This window comes from Cornus florida, unplaced genomic scaffold, assembly GCF_030987335.1.
Source record: "Cornus florida cultivar Cherokee Brave unplaced genomic scaffold, ASM3098733v1 CherokeeBrave_3.0.0_Hap2_Chr01, whole genome shotgun sequence".
In the NCBI taxonomy this organism is placed as follows: domain Eukaryota; kingdom Viridiplantae; phylum Streptophyta; class Magnoliopsida; order Cornales; family Cornaceae; genus Cornus; species Cornus florida.
The window spans coordinates 112476205-112497526 of record NW_026775571.1 but is presented as its reverse complement, the minus strand read 5'-3'; the positions used below and the strand labels follow the sequence as shown (position 1 = coordinate 112497526).

Below are 21322 nucleotides of genomic sequence, written 5' to 3'. Positions count from 1 at the left end.
TTTGTGCCCCCCAAGAAATCATAAACTTGATTTTACTTTTCTAAGTGAAAGTAGAAAGGAGAAATGATGTTTATTAACACTTGTTGGTGTACAATTTTGAAAGCATAAATCAATAAAAGTGTTTAATAATACATATTTGTTACAAAATATATATAATATTTTTAATTTTTGTATTTAATTTTTATTTTTTTCCATTAGTACCAAAAAAAACTTAAAATATTTATACAATTCAATTATTTCACAAATATTAACAATACCCAATACATGATAATAAAATACAATATTCAATTAAAAATCACAAATTACATAAATACAAAATAAGATATATTAAAACAAAAAGACTCTAACCAATTATGTATACATAATATATTTAACATATAGTATATTATAATAAATAAAAAATGTTAAATAATATATTTTATAATTTAATATTTACATATAATATATTATAAATAGGGTATATAATAATATAAAATATCTATTGCATAATAATTTAATAATAGTATGTAAAATAATTCATAAATATATAATAAATCATAAATATTTTTGTCCCAAAAAATAACTTACACTATTATATAATATATTATATATTAAATTTTTTATTAAATAAAAAATAATTTACACTAATATGTAATATAATTATTTTAAAAATATAAATTTTTTAGTTGTTAATATATAGTATTAATATATAACATGAATCCCACGAATTTTATTTGAAACAAAGAATGCCTACGTAGACTAATGAAAACGTTTTTTGCTCAACAGTGTCAAAAACATATGTAACATTTTTTTTTATGTTTTCTCTTTTCTTCACAAAAATGAAAAACATTTTCGGCTATAAAAAAACATAAACATACGGTTAATCATGAATTTTTTTTTTTTTTTTTTTTTTTTTTTTTTTTTTTTTTTTTTTTTTGATGGATTGGCAATAGAAAACGGAGCCAATATATATGCTTTATACTTCTACTCATAAATTACAATTACTAATTTTAATAAGAAAAATTATAAAAGTGGACTAGTTGTCTCCCATAGTTGTGGATAGAAAGCTGTTATGGGGAACCTAGTAGTCATGTGAGATTGAGACACATCTAGCCTAGTAATATCTCCTCTACCTGATAAAATAAATGATGAGGGTTCAAACTTGCCTGAGTTTCTTGCCAATGAAAAATAAAACAACAGCTAAACAGGAGTATAAGACTTCATTGTAGATACAAAATCCTGTATATTCTTATATGTGCACTAAAAAGTCATGTATTACATCAAAATCTTATATTACTCTGTAATCTCCATTGCACAAACCTTATCAAGAGGGCAAGCATTCAAAGAACTGTAAATCGAACAGTGAAACTCGTAAGAGTTCGGCAAGGAGGGGATAACATCAACCCAGTCTTTGTCAACCTTCTCTACATGTGAATTTGGCTTCGGGATTGCATGAAAATGGAGTTTATCAATCTGTTTTGTCAGCTTCTTCATAAATTTCATGGAGAATATCAAGTGAAAATTTTCAGTAAAATGTTTCATATCCTTGAAGATTCGGATCCCAACATGTGCTTCACATGAATTAACTAGCCCAAGTAACATTCTCCCGCCAACGTGTGTTTCATTAACGCTGCAAACCTGCAAGAAAGTGTCGTGCCAAGAAGTTAATTCAAAGCATGATGTAACGATATTTCAGGAATGAGAAGACCAACCAAAATCAGTATGGATTATATATAGTAGAAAGATTATACGACATGCATCCAAAGAAAAAAATAAAAAAGATGAGCCTAAAGTAAAGATATATAGCAGGATGGTCTAAGGTATAAGGATTCATCTCTTTTATGGAAAGTCATAAATGCCATTGATCTGTTTAGGTTTTGTCATGATCCTTCCCCAGAGGGTAAAGGACATGCCAGGGAACCCACTTTCATCAAAAAATTCAAGAGCATCTTGATAACTCACCTCTCCCACTGTTCAGGAAACAAGACAAGCGTGTAAGTAAAACTTGCCACACAGTGCAGCACTAACAGTAAAAAATGTGGAACTCAATGCCCACAAAAGAGCTTTGCGCACACATTTTAATCCATCCGACCCACTACATTAAAAGTAAAAAGAAAAACAAAAATGCAAAACGTTATCAAGAGGCAAGCCTAGAAAAAGTTTCTTTTACTTTTTTTCCTTGTGTGTTACGTAATTGTTAGTTGTTAGTAAGTGGAGAAGATGTTCTCATGCTCTTAGGAAGCCCTTGAACCGGTTGGAAAATATATATGTTGTAAAATGGAAAAAATAAAACATATATTAAGTTTTTAACTTGCTTTAAGTAAATGAGAATGGGACAAGCATATTTTGCTGGCTGTCATGTACCCTTGTGTTTCACTTGAATAGGTAGTTATCTTTTCAGAACTTGTGAGTTTTAAGTAAAATGCAGGTTTCTGTGAGTTTTTCCCCCTTTTCACTTTTATTCCAGTGTATGTTAATGTCATAAATTACCACACACGCCGCTTGAGGGAAAAACATCGGATCTGGGACCTTAAAGAATAAGGTTGGATTAAAAAAAATGTACGCAAAAAGAAAACACTAAATAACATTTCATTACATCTCATTTTGTATATACATAGAAAAAAAATATTGCGAAGTATCTAACCTCAATATACTCCACCCCCATTTCGCTGAGATTCTCTAATATGTTGTTGGATGAAAGTAAGCTAACAACCCCTCCAGATCCAACTGGTGTTTGGAGTAATTCCCATGGTGACTTCATCAGAATCTTATGCTTGTTTTGTTCTTCGAGCGAATTACTAACAACTGGCAGCTTCTCTTCTTCCAAGAACCAGACCTATAAATAGATTGCAAGGTAAAAGGCATGAGGGTTCACAAACTAAAGAATGAGATGTACAAATGTAATCTCACTATCATATATGAATTCATTAAAGACGAAGTTATCCCATATGAACAAATATGGATCCTCACCGAATCCAAGTCAATAGCCTACAATAAACACCTTTAGGTTGTTAAACCACACAAATCATGGTGGTTAAAGTTTATGAAATAAGATTTTTTTAGTCCTGTCGAGGATCAACTCTGAAAATGCTCCAAAATTTTTCTAAATTTATTTTTGAAACTCCATTAGCGTGTTATAAATTGCTGCATGCAAACAATTCAAAATAAGCCACTACAAAATGCTGAATACATCAAACTGTCTTGAAATAAAAAATAAAGAAATATTCTTTCTTTTGCTTTCCATTGTACAGTTCATTAAAATCTACAATGGTCATCCTTGAAATCAATTCTAATTACACCACGCTGTTATATCCAATAATTTACAATTTGTTTGGCAAAAGAAAATAACATTCAGAAGCATCAACCTTAGTCCAGTTGAGTGAGGCACCCCAAAATAACTGAAAATAAAATTACAGATTTGTCCGTAAGGAAAATGTCAGGCATATATTCGTCCTATTTTGCTAAGGGCACTAGTATAACTAACCAAAATTACAAGATACACTAGACGTGTATTTCAAGATCAAACTATGGAATAAAGGTAATTAAAATTTTCAACCATGAAGTCACTGTGGAAAAATAACCAATAAGTCACATCCTTGCATGGTAAAGGAATAATGATCTATAAGTAAGAAATTTGAAAACAAATTTCAGAAAGTGATGTACTAACCTTCTCAGAATTGAAAGCAAAGTGGTCATGACTTGAGAACAATTTTTTCAGAGAACTGATTGTATGAGCAGGGCAAACCAAAATCAAAGGCACATATGCACGGTCTTCTATCTGCAATGGACAAATGGATTTATCAGACCATATTGCAGAGTTGCTGCCTACACAAGGGGAAAATTTCCTTTGAAGTGGATTATTGTGATATTTAGCTTAATAGAAATCAATGGTGACTAAAGTTCACTTCTATATTTGGATTTTGGAGTGTGTCATTGCCTATAGAAACCATCAACTCATATCCCCGTGGATAGAATGTATTGAGAGGAAATACCAAATGACAAAAAGGGAACTGTAAGCACACAAATAAGACGAAAATTTACAATAACATATTTCTTTTTTTTTTTTTTTTGATAAGTAAATAAAATAGTTCTTTTTAGAAGAAAAAAAAAAAAAAGAATTAAAATCATGTAATGAGCCTTGGTTTTGGCTGCATGGAAAACATAAGGAGTAGTAGTTATATGAGAAAATAATAATAATAATAATATCCAAATGACTCCACATTATCTGGTGAAAAAGTTGCTATATGATTGAATTGCATTATTGTATTTTATTTAACGGAGACCACACTGGGTAATGACCCTTTGCCCATTTATTGTATTTTCCTTTTAAGTACCTAAAAATCAAATATTACAATTTCATGGTGTCCAATATTTCCGACCATAAAAATTTTAAGTGCCATACACAAGCAAAAAACAATAAAGTAAATTTGAAAATTCTTAGGAACTATTAAGAAAATGTAACAAAAGTCAAACCAATATGAAAAAATCATGTCAAATAGCAGAATAAGAAACAGAGAGAGCCTTGCATCTACTAGTTAGGAGCAAAGCACAAAAAATATAAAAAATATACGAACAATTTAGCATTCTTTATCACGTCAAGAAAACAATAGAGCTCATTTAAATTAAAATTTGAAAGAGGTGCTACCTTCACAAATTTCTTAACGTCGCAAAGTAATTTCTGTAGTAAAAGACAGGATGAGTCCTCCATTCTTTCAGAGTCAACAAGATTAGGGTCAGAGACACTCCCCTGCATTTCACTGTCATCCACAGCTAAAGCAATAGCAACTTTGCCACTAGATGTGAGAAGGTGACCCTTTTCTTGCAACTCGGAATTGGCATTTAGCTTTTCTCCCCTTCCAGTAGCAAGGCATTCCTCCGAAATTCTCAAAGTGCTTCTCACTTGCTTGGCTAAATTACCCGTGATAAACTCTGGTAAATTCCATCTGAATCAAAAAGTAGCACAAAATAGAGGTGTCAAACCATCAATGCATTTGGCACCAACTTGAACAAAATACAAACCCTTGATACTACTATACAATATGCATATGTCCTCAATGTTCTACACCTGATGGAAACATATTTAAAACCAGTTTTTAGATAAATGAAGTTACTTTTGTAGCAATGATGGAAACATATTTAAGACCAGTTTTGAACTTTTGATGTCTATTGACTGGGGGTACATGAATATGGCAAATAAAGCCTCACTCATTCATCACCATATTGGATTTGCTTACAAAAGCATATTGAAAAACAAAAAAAAAAACGTGATTGAGAAAAATAATATTTGGAAAGTAGCCATACAACCACAGTAACATACTAACATTGCTACACCTATTGGCTTTCATATATTATATTTCCAAAATCAAATAAAGCATGAAAAACATTGAAATTGAAAATATATTATAAAAACAAATTATATAACCAAATTAGATTCCTAATATTATTTTCTATACTATTTCTCTACTGTTTTTAACCAAATAGCATATCAGTGCACACACTCTCCAATCCACACATGAATTAAATGATCAAGATAAAGCAAAATGGATCCAAATAGTGAAATTTCACCTATCAGAGGGTATCTTAAAATTCTGCAGTGCCTGTTGAAGCAATTTGGATTTTACTCCCACAATCTGATCTGCAAGCAAGCTTGTTTGGGCTTTCTCTCCAAATCTAAACCCATGAAAAACATGTTTCTGCTCCATTTCACACAGTTTCTTTTTTGCTGCTATGAGACGTTGTTGAAACTTTTTCCTTTGCTTCCATTCCTGAAATGTACAACAGACAATTTTTTAAGATTAAATCCGCAAACAAGCTACATGTGCAGCCATAAAATTGATTCAAAACTGCATTTTCTGGCAAAATGGAAAGTGAAACATTCTTGAGAACAAAAAAAAACATATAGCTGTTGGTCTTTCAAAATATTACTGAATGCACTTCCAGTACTGCTTAACACAAATAGAGTTTGATACTACATATTTTTTTATTTGAAGCACGAGTCAAAAAATTACAGCTGTATAAATATTAAGCTTGATAACAACTCAAAAAAGAAGAGTAGGAATTTCCTTAAAATGCTAAGAGGACACCTACATCTATGGAAATACCAAACAGAGAAAGCTGGAGCAGAAGGCAACAACTATAAAGAGGCACGCTTATCAATCCAATACAACTAACAACGCTAGTGTGGTGCCCTAAAAAGCATAACATCAAGTAAATGTTACTCTAATAAGATGAATAGGACCTAATTCCATTCAGAAGTCACTTGCCATCTCTACTTGCTATATAAATATGTGTGCATGCATATGTAAAATTATTAATCATAAATAAAACAAAAGTGCAAAATGTAAAAGAATGAATAACTAATAGTTTAATAACTGATAAGAGTCTATATCTAGGTAAAATTAAGTATTTACTATGTAAGCAAGGCTTTCCTATAGATATTATATGTCCAAAACAAGGAGGAGCTTAATAAAGCCACCAAGAGGAAAACAATAACAGTTATCTAACACAACTCTAAAATGATTAAAATGTGAAATCATTTCAGCCGCCACTCATAGCGCTCCCTCACCCCTGACTGGAAAAGAGACATATGACATAGTGGCAATTCATGAAAGGAGCAAGCTGAGAACCTAGTCCCAACATAAAAGATCCTCCAGCCACTCTTAATTTGCTGAAGAATCGGTTGACAAATTTGTTGATCTGGGAGAATGTAAGATTAAGGCCTTCGTATTAACTTTGAAGAATCTCAAGGCTTATGTTGGCTATCTTCAATAAAACACAGCATCCAACTAAATCCAACTGAGAGCACGAAGATTCCCTCCCATAACCATGCTGTAAGAGACTATATTTTAAGGAGGCTTAAAATAGCTAAACTCGCACACATTTATAGTAATGAAATTACCAACTAGATGAACTTGATTCTGTAATCAAAGAGCCTAAATCCAACTCATCTAGTATATACAGCTCAACGGCCCATAATGAACAAGATAAAAGGAGTGAATCAAAGAGAGTAAAGACCCTAAGGAGTTTAACTAGATGAATTTTCTATCTTAATTGTGGCAAATGCAAAAAATATTTTACCATAGTCTAGCTAACAAAGTCATAGTTTCACCCAAATGCAAACCCACAAAGCAAAGAAGAATGTCCACTGAATACTTAAATAAATGTAACCAATGGGTGCTTAAATTAAATTATCAAAACAGAAAAAAGAATTTGTGTCATTTACAAATTTAAGAGATAATAATAATTCAGTAGAACAGTAGAGTATGCCTCACAAGCTGGCGCCTTTCTTTCTTGGACCTCTCATCAGAGCGTATGTTTAACTCAAGGAGCCCCTTTGGAGGTGTAATCAGCATTTCTCTTCTGTTAATATCAACATTTGGAACAATTGCTTCCACAAACGGAACCCACACAAGAGGAGCAGAAGCACCTCCATTTGGTTCTTGCTTTCCAGTTCCATCAGGCATTTCAGTGGATGAATTAAGCATGACATGTAAAAGATCGCTTGCACCACTGTCGAAAACATTTACAACAGTTCCCACTGGTTCACCAGTTTCCTGAAAGAGAAGAAGAAAGATCAATGCCATGGAAATCAAAGCTTCTACCAATGAAACAAAAGGAACCAAATATTCTCCTAGAGTAAAAAAAATCAAAAGGAAGATGTATCAAAGCAAACAATATCACTAAAGTAAAAGTACAAACCTTGAGAATAACTCTCATGCCAACAAGATCACGGGTATAAAATTCGCCTTCCTCCAACTCTGGTCTATCTTCTTCCCTTACAAGTATGATTGACCCGACGAGTTGCTGCGCCTGAAAGAATAAAGAATAACAAAATTATATCAGAACTACATGCACACAAAATAAAACAGTAAATTTTTTTTTTTTTTTTTTTTACTAGTTGGTACTCACACACACCCCTCCAAGGAATTGTTTGCACCTAGCAAGAATCGATCATGAGACCTGATGCTTCATGAAGGACCAGGGCCCAAGTCTTTTCCAACTAGGCCAACCCCTTGGGTTTAAAACAGTAAAAATTTCACGGCATTATTTTTAAATTAATTGCCTCCAACACACACTACCTATGGCAACCTTGTGGGCGGGTGTGCCGTGGGTGGGTGTAAGGCACTGGCAAGCTACCACACTGGGCGAGCTACGGGTGCACAATCCCACATTGCCTAGGTAAGGGAAAGGTTAAGTACTTATATGTGGTGGTGTTATCTCCAATTGGTATGAGGCCTTTTGGGGTAAAGCCCAAGAATAAAACCACGCGGGCTCGGGTCCAAAGCGGACAATATCATACCATGCGATAGAGTGAGTCGTTACAAATAGTATCAGAGCCTGACCCAGCCGGAAGTGTGGCCAACGAGGACGTTGGCCCCAAAGGGGCAGTGATTGTGGCGACCTTGTGGGCGGGTGTGTGTGAGCGTGTGCAGGTGGCACCAGTAGGCTACCACACTGAGCGAGCTACAAGTGCACAATCCCACATCGCCTGGGTGTGGATAGGGCAAGTGCTATATGTAGATTCAACACCCTTTTATGATACAATGCGTTTTAAAACCGTGAACCCACCAAAATTCCAGAGTTAAGCATACTTAACCTAGAGTAGTACCAGGATGGGTGACCCCCTGGGAAGTCTCTGGTCAAGGTGCCAAAAGCGAACAATATTGTGTCTGAACAGGGTGAGGGTTGTTACACTACCAATTTTCAAATTGTATTGATGATGAGCTATGGTTGAAAGGATTCATGTAGCTAACAGCCTAACACTAAGTCATTAAGGTGAGGATGTTCTCTTTGACTTGCAATAAAGCAAGAAGTTAGCCTGAGAGACTTGAAGCAACTTAAATCTACCTAAAAAATTTAACAACTAATAATGGCATACTTAGTACATGTTGACGAGTCTTCCACTCCAACGTTAAAATAACAATACTTTTATTTCTTGGAGGCGGGGACTTTAAAAATTATTTATAAACAGATTAAAACTAGTCCCAACCTGTTATAAAATGCACCAAAAAGATAAACAGAAGCAAATTTTGATAGAAACCATATATATTTAAAAAATAAATAAACTTTCTAACAATCGAAATCTGTTACTAGCAACTGTTGCTTTTTCATCATTATTTTCCTACAAAACATTATAGGTTTTCTAAGATCATGATTTCATCATATAACAACAGCAGTAAACATACCCAAGTGTGCAAAGCATCATAGAAAATAGAAAAGTAAGACTGTGCATGAAAATTTAATCTCTGTAATTCTGAAGAGTTCAGCGGGAAAAGAGAATTATCAACCAACTCTTCAAACTTGGACTGAAAGTTGACACAGATAGGCAGCCAGCTGAGGTTGGAACTATTCAGCTGTTCAACCTGATGTTGATGACGAATGACGATAGACAGGGAATGAAGTACTTACAAATAAATAAACCTATATTGCTGTAAGAAAATATAAAAGATAGCGAAATGCATATTAATGACATAAAGCAATCAATAACACCATGCTTATGAAGAAGAAAAAAATTCAATCACCATGTTTATTACCTCAATAATGTTATCTCGTAATAATTTACAAGCCACCACATTCTGCTAAAACAGGTGCTCCTAAGATCCAGAACTAGTGGTTAATGATGTAAAAGGACAGACCAGCCTAATTCTTCCAATAAAATCTCAACAAAAAAAATAAAATAAAATAAAAAATTCCCATCTGATCCCTGGCAGTGGCATTGATTACAATGTGCAGCATATGAACTGAAAAAAAAGGCAAAAATATGGCAGGTTAAGAACAACAAAGTACTCCAATTAACTTTACCTGGTCTACTGTGTCTATTTCCCTGAATCTAACAATCCAACTCTTCTGTCCAGGGTGTCCTCCTCTTCCCTCCACCAACTCAACTTCTTGAATTGTACTTCTCCCCATAAATTGTTGCCTCAACCATCTTCTCCCTGGCTACAAAAGAACAGTAATTTACAGTAAAATAATGCTAAGAATTTGAGGAGAGATACCCAATTAAGAAGGTTTCAATACTATTGCTGGACTTCCCCAATATTCTTTGTACCTTGGAAAATCGCAATTCAGGGAAATCAGTGCTGGGTTTTACCCGAACCTCTCCTTGAAGCCCATGAACATTGCATATATACCCAATTTCAACAAATTCTGGTTCGGTCTTACTGGTTTCAACAGTCACTTGCATAGCTGAAATGGAATAAAAAATAAATAAAAATAAAAATCAACACAATCCCGTTACATATAAACCTCAAATAATGTAAACTTATCAAAGGATATTCCCATGGACATTAAAATGTTCCAATATTGATATATTTTAATCCAATCTTATTGCTTGCAACAATTTCTCAAGCAGCTGCAGTGGAATTTTTTTGATAAGTAAGCAGCTGCAGTAGATTAACAAACAAGAACACGATTGCATCACAAAAAAAAAAAAAGGTGAAAATGTTTTAACTCCACTAGTGGATATCACAACCAATGTTGCAATTCAATTCACTCTCACTGCTTTCAGTAATCTCTTGACTAAATGAAGTCAGAGCGAAATTACCAACTGATTCAACATTCCTATAGCTTGAAAAACAAAACACAAAAGTGAACAATAAAAGAATTTATTAAATGGTGAATCCTGATAACAAGTACACAAACCCATAAATTTAAAAGACAATTTAAATATAACAGTAAGGAATAGCATATTTATGTAATATCATATTTAGGTTAATCTGACTGATTTCTTCTATCTACTGAATTAAGCCACATCAATAAATAAGATAACAAGGTCCAACACATAAAGTGACTGGTTGTTTAAACCCGTAAAGTCAATTAACAAAACATTACACAAATTAGACGAAGCTGACACATGAAACACAAGAATTTCCAAACCTATCATATGGACATTCCTTTTAATGTTGCACAATAATTTAATTCCAAGTCATCATTCACAAGAATTACTTAGAGAAAAATAAAACAAAATCAACAACCAATGACACAAACCTGTCGTGTAAAGGACGGGAATGATCAACATCCACCACAGAAAATCGGTACATAAGCTGAAATATGTATTCTAACATAAATGAATTTTGATTGTATCATTTCTGATTTCAATAATACCCAACACTGAACAGACACATAATAACACAAACTCGTACCATAAAATGCTAAAATAATCCAAACTATCAAAGGACACCACCATAAAAGCATATATATGTATCAACTGTTATTGGTTTCAACATATTCTGGAGTAGCTGAAGCTAAATAAACAAACAAAAAACACAAACCCATCACATGAAAAATCAAAATAATCCAAATCCATAAAATAAACCCTCCAAAAGTATAAAAACATGCTAAATTTAAACTCGAAAATTAGAATTACCAGTACTGTGCAGAGGAGAGAGGGCATGTTGGTTAGCATGCGAAGAATTTAAGGGCAGTTGATAAAAGCATGAAGAAGTGGACACCAGACCAACACATCGACTTCGAAAGGCGACTGTGGGTCGCTGAGAGGTAGAGATATGGGGTAATGGAGAGAATAAATTTGAAGAACATAGAAGAGATGAACTCTGCATCATTCAGTCACTGAAAACTGAATAATTAGACTCCAAACGAAGAGATAAATATCTGGGTACACAATTAAACGTACAAAATCGTCTGCATAATATGCATAATAGTACCCTTTTTTTTTTACTGCCCCAACCAAACCAACAAGAGAAGCAAAATAAAGAACACAGCATTAGCCCAAACAAAGAGCCCCAATTCGGCCCAGCCCAAACAGTATCAAAAAGACACTTCTAGTCTAGGAAGCCCTAGACTATATGTGTCTAGATTCTACGTGCATCCGGTGAGAACAAAGGGTGGCTCAGGCGGTGGCCTAATAAACGACGGCAAGTGCCAGTCCAATTGTAGCCGTCTAGCAAGGGGGAGTCTTTGACTTTGAAGGTGAGCAGTTTTAATCAAACCATGTCAGTGATTTGTCTAAACACCATGTTCTGTGTCGATCTCTGATTTGTGAAGATTCTGTTATTGCGTTCCTGCCAGATCCTGTTGATGGCTGTGGAGAGCATAAGCTTGTTCACCGAGGACCTCAAATCCCTTCTTAACCAGCGCTGTGATGATCGTTCAACCAAGTCGGACCAAGAAGAATGGGGTAAGTGGAATCTGCATTTCTGCTGGAAAGCGATCCAAATGGGTCTGGTAAATGAGCACACAAAGAATAGATAACTGTGTGATTCGTCAACCAAGTTGTAAAGACGACATGTTTTAGGGCCAGAGAATGATCTCATACTGCTTCTGTCAAGCATGGGTAACCTGTTTTGCACTGCGAGCCAGAGGGAAAACCTACAACGCGTTACTGAAAAATTATTCCAGATTAGGTGAGTCTAAGGTTTTGCTTGCCTCTAAACTTCGAGCCAACCCATTGTATGGCTAAGTGAGAAAATTCCTATAGGTGATGGGGTACAGACAAAATTATCAGCAGACTCGGACGGTGGCTCAATATTGGTAAGCTCGGGGAAGTGATCAAGAAGGTGCTGTGGGAAGGTCCATTGCCTATCTTGGACAAACAGAGATAGTTTTTCAACAAGTGGGACTTGGGAGTGAATGATGAAATCCTCTGAAACTCTTGAGGATAGAGGTTCATCCTGCAACCAGCTATCCTCCCAAAAAAAAGTTGAGGCTCCATTTCCAACCTTTATCTGTATCATAGACCTAGCCACTCCACGCAATTATAGGATTCTCTTCTAGTTGCTTAAACAGGACTGTGGGATACCAATGGTCCAGAAACATCTATTTCTAACCAGCTGAACCCTCACCTATTAAGCCCATAGATTGTCCCTTGTATTGGATAGGAGTGTCCAGATATATCTAAGAGCAGTTGTTCTGTTCGCAACCTCAAGTCCTCTGAATCTAAGTCCCCCACACTCTTTAGGTTAACAACAAGCAACCCAATGGACCTTAGCACCTGTATGTTTAAAATCAGTACCTGTCCATAAAAAGTTTCGCATAAGCTTGTTAACTTCAGTGATGACTGACATGGGTAGGATAAAGAGGTTAGACCAATAATTGATCATGCTATAAAGCACTGATTGAATTAACTGAGCCCTACCAGCATATGAGAGGGAATTTGTGGACCAATGGTTGATCATTTTTGTGATTTTTTCCACTAGCCCTCTACAGTCATTAGCATTGAGTCTAATGGAAATTAGTGGTATACCCAAATACCTTATAGGTAGAGAGCCACAGTCATACCCAAGTAAAGCCTTAATGTCTTCAATTGTTGCATTATCCACACCAAAGACAAAATAACGAGCTTTTTGAGCAATTAATACAGAGACCTAAGAGCCAAAAGAAATGATCAAGTGCCTGTTTGAGGGTAGTAATGGAAGATAAGTCTCCATGGCAGAATAATAGAAGATCATTCGCAAATATGAGGTAGGAGATGCCTAGGATCCTGTATCTTGAGTGGAACTTAAAATCTGGACTGTCAGTAATGAATCTTTTGATGATAGAGGAGAGGACAACCATGGCTATAACAAAAAGAAATGGTGAAATTGGGTCTCCATGCCTTAACCCCTTGACTCCTTGGAAGTGTCCGTGGAACTCTCCATTAAGTGACACTGTAAAGGAGGGGGAGGTAATGCAGGCTCGAATCCATTCAATGAAGGGAAGAGGGAAACCAAGCAAGGTTAATACATTCAACAAAAAATCCCATCCCACTGAGTCGAAGGCCTTCATGAGGTTTTTCTTAATTGTGCACCTAGATGGAGAGAGAGGTTTGTGATAACCCTGTACAAGTTCCTATGCTAGGAACACACTGTCCCCAATATGTCTGCCCTTCACAAAAGCATTCCGCCAGAAGTCAGTGATGGAAGGAAGTACTTGTTTCAGTTTGTGGGCCAGTAGCTTAGCTATACATTTATAGATGGCATTGCAACGTGAAATGGGCGGAAAATCATTAAGAGATGTAGGCTAGGGGTCGTTGGCACCAATGCAATATAGGAGTTGTTAACTTCTCTCAGTAGTTTGCCACTAACAAAGAAATTCCTGATGGCTTTAGTCACATCCCTACCTATCACAGGCCAAGCCATATGATAAAAGTGGGCAATGAAGCCATCTGGTCCTGGAGACTTATCTTTACTAAGAGAGAAAAAACATGATTGGATTTCTGTGTCAGTAGGAATTGCACAGAGTATTGGCAATAATATAGGTCGGACTGTTTTTGTAATGAAAGGCTGTAATGCTGCATTATCAGGGAAATAGGGAGGAGAACAACCTAATAGGTTATGGAAATGTGAAACAGCCTCTGCAATCACAAGGGGTTTGGGGCCATCAGAACTTGAAGTAAAACATGTAATCTTCCTTCTATTGAGCTTTGAGTTGTAGACCTTAAAGAAAAAGCTAAGTGTTGCAATCCCCCTCATTCAGCCACCTCACCCTTGCTTTTTGCTTGATAAACTATTCCTCAACAAGTGCACATTTAGAGAGCTGTTGTATCAGTTGCTTTTCCTATACTCTCAACTAAACATCTCTACGGTTGGAGTCAAGTAGCAATTGACATGAAGCAAGAGCCTGTCGAGAGTGGGAAACCATTGTTGTGGCTTGAGAGATTTCCAGTTTGCATGTATGCCTGAGTGCACCTTTAAGAGATTTGAGCTTTTATGAAACCTGAAACATTGTGTTACCACCTATAGGAGTAGACCAAACCTGCTCCACTGTAGAGACGAATAGAGGGTTAGTAGCCCAAGAATTGAAATATCTAAATGGAATTCTTCTTGCTCTAGGAACTAAGCCCAGCTTAACAAGTATGGGGCTGTGATCTGACAAGCCAGGAGGCATGAAAGTACAATCTGACATAGGTTAGGAGATGGTCCATTTCTCATTAATTAGTGCTTTTATCAAGCTTTTTTGCAATGTTGGCATGCCTTAAACTTATGTTGCTCCATGTGTATTGAATCCCAAAGAACCTTAGGTCCTCCAACTATGAGTGATAGAGACAATCCCTAAAGTCATTTATTGTAGCCATCCACCTCTGGGAGCCTCTAAAGTTTTCTAAAGGGGAGTTGATTATATTGAAGTCACCAAGGATGACCCCTGGGCAGATGCAAAAAGTGTGGAATGCTCATTAATGCTATCCCAAAGCTCCAGTCTTTCTATATCATCATTGGCTCCGTAAACAAAATGAAGCATAACAAAGAGAATTATCAGAATTAATAGTCACTGCACAATGGATAACCTGCCTAATAGCTTTGATCAGCTCCACTTTGAACATATCAGGATTCCATATAATCCATATTCTTCCCCCAAATTTGAGAAGCCATGATTATGTAGGATGGACCATCGAGGAACAATGGTCTTATGGACTAGGCTAAGACCGTACACGTGTGTGTTTTGTGACTCTCCGCGCGCGAGAGAGAAACATGGGGAAAAATCTAGATAATGTAATACGGGCAGAGACTAAGCAAGAAATTTGGATTGGGCTTGGGTCCTAGCCCCAATTTTCTGATTTCTGAAAAGTAATTTCTTGCTTAAAATGAATAAATATATTATTTAATGCGGACTTAATTCAAGTGGTCTCTGGTTTTCTTTTCAAATGAAAAACTTCACTTGGGCCTTAAAATCACAATCCCAGTTATAATTGTAAGGGGTGGCATTTGAGCGGGTTAAGCAGCCCAATGGTCACTTCAAGCTAAACCTAATATACTAACGCCTTATCCTATGTAACTAACCTGGAATAGCACTCAAAGTGAGTCAAACTTGTGAGAATTCAATAATGTAATTCATATTAGAATTTGGAAATGACTCAAAATTTTATATTCTTTATTATTTTAGTTATAAATTTAACTTAATATCAATTATTATAATTTTATTCAAAACTTTTAAAAAGTTAATAAGTACCAATATTATCATGTCATCCAATAATAAATAATCCAATATTAACTTATATCATGTAAACAACACGCAGTAATAAAAATGTAAAAATTATAATTTTTTCTTATACTTGGGGTTGTTCGGATTAGTAAAACATATTTTTTAAATTCTACCTAAAATAAATTCCGACTCTGAGATTTAAACTCTACTCCGATCTCATGATGTCAAATATTTTACTTTCCGAGTTAGTCCAACTCTTAATAATATACAGTAAATTTATATATATAAGTATATATACAACTCATATATGTGTGTGTGTGTGTGTCATCTATCTATACGCATAGCATTTTTAGCCTTGTCCACATGGAGATGGGAGTGGGCCCGTGGGGGTGTTAAATTGGAAATTTGTTGTGGGATTTTGATATTTGTCTTTTAAGATACATGTGTGTATCAAAAGTCTAGTTCTGCTCTTGTTGGTGATTAGTGTGGCAATTAATGATCATGGACCATGTACCTAAAATAGCATCCAGTCCCATGTGACATTAAAGATTAGGATTGGTATCGCATAACTGGTTAAGTAAACAGTTGCAAAACTGATTAAGCAAACTGGCTATTCATCACTGTAAAAGAAGGCTTTGGAAATCATCTAAAATGGGATGTGTGATTTTCATCGAAATGACCAAGGAATTGTTCAAGACAATTGTCAATATTGATTCCAATTAGGCAATATATTTTTGTACAAAATGTATATTCTTATACTCTAGTCCGATAATATCATATTTAACGTATGAATTTTACTGTTGTACTAAGTAGTACTTTCTAAATTATATTTCGTATCCAATTTTCGAAAAAAAAATTACTTCGTATATATTATTAAGATTTCTCAAAACGCTTAACCGAGTTACAGATATCATATTTTTCTTCTATCGATTTCGTTAAAATCATTCATGATTATTCTTGATCTTTGATTTATTCTTTTGATGGGGAAAAAATTAGAATTTCCCAAGATTTCACTAGGTTTCTACTTCGTTGAATTCCCATTTCATTATTTGGTATTAACAAAGCTTAAAGCTTGACGCAATCATATTGCTAATGGATTGAAAGTCACTTCTTATATCATCCTCACCTTTCTGTTTTGTTAGCAAATGAAAAGCCTTTAAGCTTGAGGCAACAGACGATAAAATTGTACGCCACTTTTTAAAAGCATACCCTTTTAAGAAAAGACTTTGTGGTTCCAAATTATTTCAAAACTCAATGTTACTTTTATATTGTCATGTTTTTTCCTTTTTTGGTTATATATTATCCGTGTTCTATATGCTACACTGCTACTTGGTTTATGGTAATGCGATTATGAATAGTAAATCCCTATTTAGCCTGGTTGCCTTAATCTTCTATTTTTCACTTAAAAAAAAAAAAAATTTGAATACTAACTTGCGGAGTTGAGACGGGTTTGGCTAAACCCTACTCTGCTCCGTTAAAAAATTCATCATACCATTCCGTCCCAATTCTAGGATGAGTTTGTAATTAGTATACCATCCCCTCCCTTATTTCGGTAGACAAAGTACCGACTCCACCCGACATATTACATTTAAATGCGAGGCGAGGCGGATTATATTACTTTTATTATGCAAAAAAAACTAGTCTAAGGTGCTCAAATTGGGTTAATATATAAGCTGACCAAAATTTTAAATTACAAAGTAATAAATATTAATATATTAATGGACCGTTCTAACAAAATAATACAATCTTAAAAATACTACATATATATTTTATATATAAGAAAATTTTAAAGGTACATATATATATTCGGACTGATTCATCATTAATTCACCCACGCCTCAAACCCGAATTTTAAATTATTTTACCATACTCGCCCTAAGCTCATTTAGGGGTGAGGTGGGGCAAAAACCACTGCAGTGGAAGAAATTGTCACCCCTATGAATTATGAAGTATTTTGAGAGGTTCGTATCACCATCATCGACTATATATATATATATATATATATATAGTTAAAAATAAATTTTGACTTTCCCATTGTGTTTGATTTTTAAAAAGAAAAAATAAATAAAATCAGGGTTAGAGTGGATAGGTACTTTTATAAGTTTAAAAACTTATCCATTGCTTGATCCTTTAATTATTGTGGGTGACGAGGGAATATTCCTTTTCATATTAAAAAGTTTCCCTTCCCCTTTTAATATGCATCATCTAGGATATCCTGTTACACTGCGCAAATAAATATTATACACGCAAAGTTTGTCTTAGCACTAGTTCATGTCACTAGTAGTGCATGTGGTCCAACAAGACAGAGGATGTCATCAATCACTAGCATCATCATTTTTGTTTTTCTTAAATTTAGTGGCCATAACAATTCAACATGGTACTCGACCAGAACAATTCAATATAGTTTTCATTATTAATGACTCCTAAGTTTTTACCATTTTACCCAAACTTAACTCATTTATGAGTTAAAATTATCTTCAATGACTTGTGTAACGCATTACCAATCAACTAAATAGAAAGTGGAATTCACTCCTAAATTCATCTTAGTCTTTCTCGATCGAGCATTAAAATGGCTTATAAAGGTAACGATATGGTTACTAGGGTTTGTGTAGTTGCTCAAAATAGAATGTGATGGTTCAAGTTCTATGGATAAAGTGAGTATGTGACAACAAGTATGGTCACTAAAATTTAATTTTTCTTTTAATTTAAAATGCTATCCATTTAAAAAGTTTGTGTACGACCACCATGAATTGATGTCTATAATGAGTTATTTTAAAAGTTGTGTGGGATTCGCTATATCTTACTGCCTATAACGAGTCATTGGAACTCTTTGGCCACAAATGCTCGCTACATTACTCACTGTCTGTAACGAGCCATTTAAAAAATATTGTATTTGGTTGTCATAAACTGCTGTCTATAAAGAGTTGTTTAAAAAGTTATGTAAGACTTACCCTGTCTCGTTAACACGAGTCATTGGAATTTATTACTCACAAATATTTGCTGTATAACTCATTATTTGTAATTGTAACAAGTCATTTAAAAAGTTATGTGGCGAGCCCCACTATACCATCTTCCTCTGCCACAAATTAGAGCACGAGCACACCATATGCTAAGAGGAGAAAAGAACCAACTTAATATTGCCTTAATTAATATTTGACAAGGAAAGCAAATATTTATTAATGCTAATTGTAAATTTAATAGAATATCATATCATACTTTTGTATACAAATTGATAACAACCCCATCATTTGCTTTATACAATTATCAATCCAGCCTACAATGATTTGCTTGGTACAATGATCTATTTTTAACATGCAATCATACAAACACAAAGTGAATAACAGCCGGGAAACAGCCCAAGGAAGTGTGGACATGCTATAATCATTTGCTGGATACAGTAATTTTCTTTTAAAATTCATTGAATGATTTTAAAAATTATATAAACTGTAAAAATCATAAACACCGCACCTCATCATAGCTCTTTGAGGAGGACCTTTATGGCACCAGCCTGATTTAGTAAATGAGTAGTAATTATATACAGTTAGTTATATATATATATATATACACCACAAGGATTAAAATACCATCACACACACACGCACAATATATATATGTTTAGTCTTAATCGACATAGTGTTGGGATTATGTGATTATTACAGTCTACTATTTTCAACCCAAATTACATTAGTGTCTGAATAAGGAAAAATAAATAAAAAATAAAAAAGAGAGGTTCAGTTGGGGGAAATAATGCAAAATTGAAGGAAGAACACGTAGGAGGGATGGAAGAATATCCATTGAGACACAAAAAAAAACAAATAAAATAAATAAATAAATACTTTCCTTTTTGTAAATGGATGGTATTATATGACTGGACTATTATACCCTTCAAAAAAATCCAAGTGTAAGCATTTATATTTATAGATTCATACATCACCTACTATTCCATAGTTTGCTATACATTATTGAATATGTTTATATTATTTTGCATCATATATAATTGACATACCTTAGGAAAATTCTCACTGAAATTTTACATTTTTTATTTGAAACGGCATAGTCCTTCATAAAATTATCCTGCAATTTTTATATGATTAATATTGCAGTAGTGAAAACAGAGGGAGCGAGATATTCTATTTAAATGTTTTGCTTTACTCACACTTCCCTTTTCTTTAATTGTAAAATGTTACACATTAATTTTTTATTTTTATTTTTTTTCAATTTGTCGTGGATGTTTCTAAGAGTTATATCTCCTCTCCATATATTTGTATATCATGATTATCATCCCAAGACAACATTAAGTTATATAACAAATTTTGGCTAAAGGGCCATTATAAATTATACAACTCTCTTAATTTTTTATTTTTTTTGTTGCAAGTTTGAAAAAATTATCATTGTTATATTTGGGAGCATATAATCAGTGTTTTAAATTAGAATTAGAATTGAAGAAAATTTAGTTTCAAAATACAATTAATTATTTTTCTTTCAATTTTAATCCTATGACACTTGATCTTCAACCAATTATGTGCTTCAATATAATTACCAAGAGTAAGCGCTATACCTTGTTTCCAATACTCAGCGGCTTAATTGAACCAAGCCTATGCAATTTCATAATCTCCCTGTTGAATGGCTTGTTGTCGGTGATCCCAAAAATAAATATTGTTAGAAAATTATTAAATATTGTGATGGTAAAGATACAAAGACGTGAATCTAAATTTGACTTTTTTTTTTTACAGGTTCATATATATTTTGATATTTAGACATAAAGTTTGCATTGTTTTCAAATTGTTACAATGATATCAAATATTTTCTCTCATGACCCTCCCCTGTTCAAAATTTTATAGAGAGGATGAATGTGATTTTGGATTCAACGTTTATGATGCCACTACAATTAATTAATTTGTACATTTCACACTTTCCTCCATTTTTTATCGTTCTTTCTATTTTTATAAGAGAAAACCTATATCACATGCTAATTTTATTAAAAATGAAGTTAAATCGATAGTGAATTTATTGGCCTCGAAAAAGAAAAAAAAAGAAGAGACAATGAATTTATTAATTTTAAAATTGAACTTAAATCAACGGTGTAATTTACTAACTCATTCAATACAAAGATTTGTTTATAATAAAATTATTAAACAATTCAACATTTCACCAATATATATTTATTAAACAATTAATTAAATATATTTAGTATGTATTGGAGTTTAATCTTACCTTGCAAATTTTTTTATAAGAAATGGCCTGACAAAATCCCCTGCACTTCTATTTGGTAAAAGGAGAAAAAAAAAAATGAATGTAGCAAGTCCACCAACTACACAAGTTAACTTATATAATAATAGTAATAATAACAACAAAACAATAATAATAATAAATAAAAAATACACGAGGGTAATATAGTAACTTTACAATCCAACCTTAATCTTAAAACGATCTCCTCGTATACATGTAAATAGCAATTTCCTAGTTTAATTAAAAAATATATATATAT

General features: G+C 33.8%; 1 protein-coding gene across 1 annotated transcript; it reads right to left on the bottom strand.

The window, feature by feature from the left end:
- Positions 1 to 1128: 1128 nt before the first annotated feature.
- LOC132314429 (uncharacterized) lies at positions 1129 to 11630 on the bottom strand. The gene is made up of 10 exons (XM_059813299.1): positions 11345 to 11630; positions 10028 to 10164; positions 9781 to 9918; positions 7678 to 7788; positions 7251 to 7532; positions 5545 to 5744; positions 4625 to 4922; positions 3647 to 3757; positions 2624 to 2815; positions 1129 to 1617 (listed from the first exon to the last, which is right to left on the bottom strand). Exons 1-10 carry the CDS (start codon positions 11538 to 11540, stop codon positions 1273 to 1275), a joined length of 2010 nt encoding a protein of 669 aa, XP_059669282.1. The 5' UTR covers positions 11541 to 11630; the 3' UTR covers positions 1129 to 1272.
- Positions 11631 to 21322: the final 9692 nt, after the last annotated feature.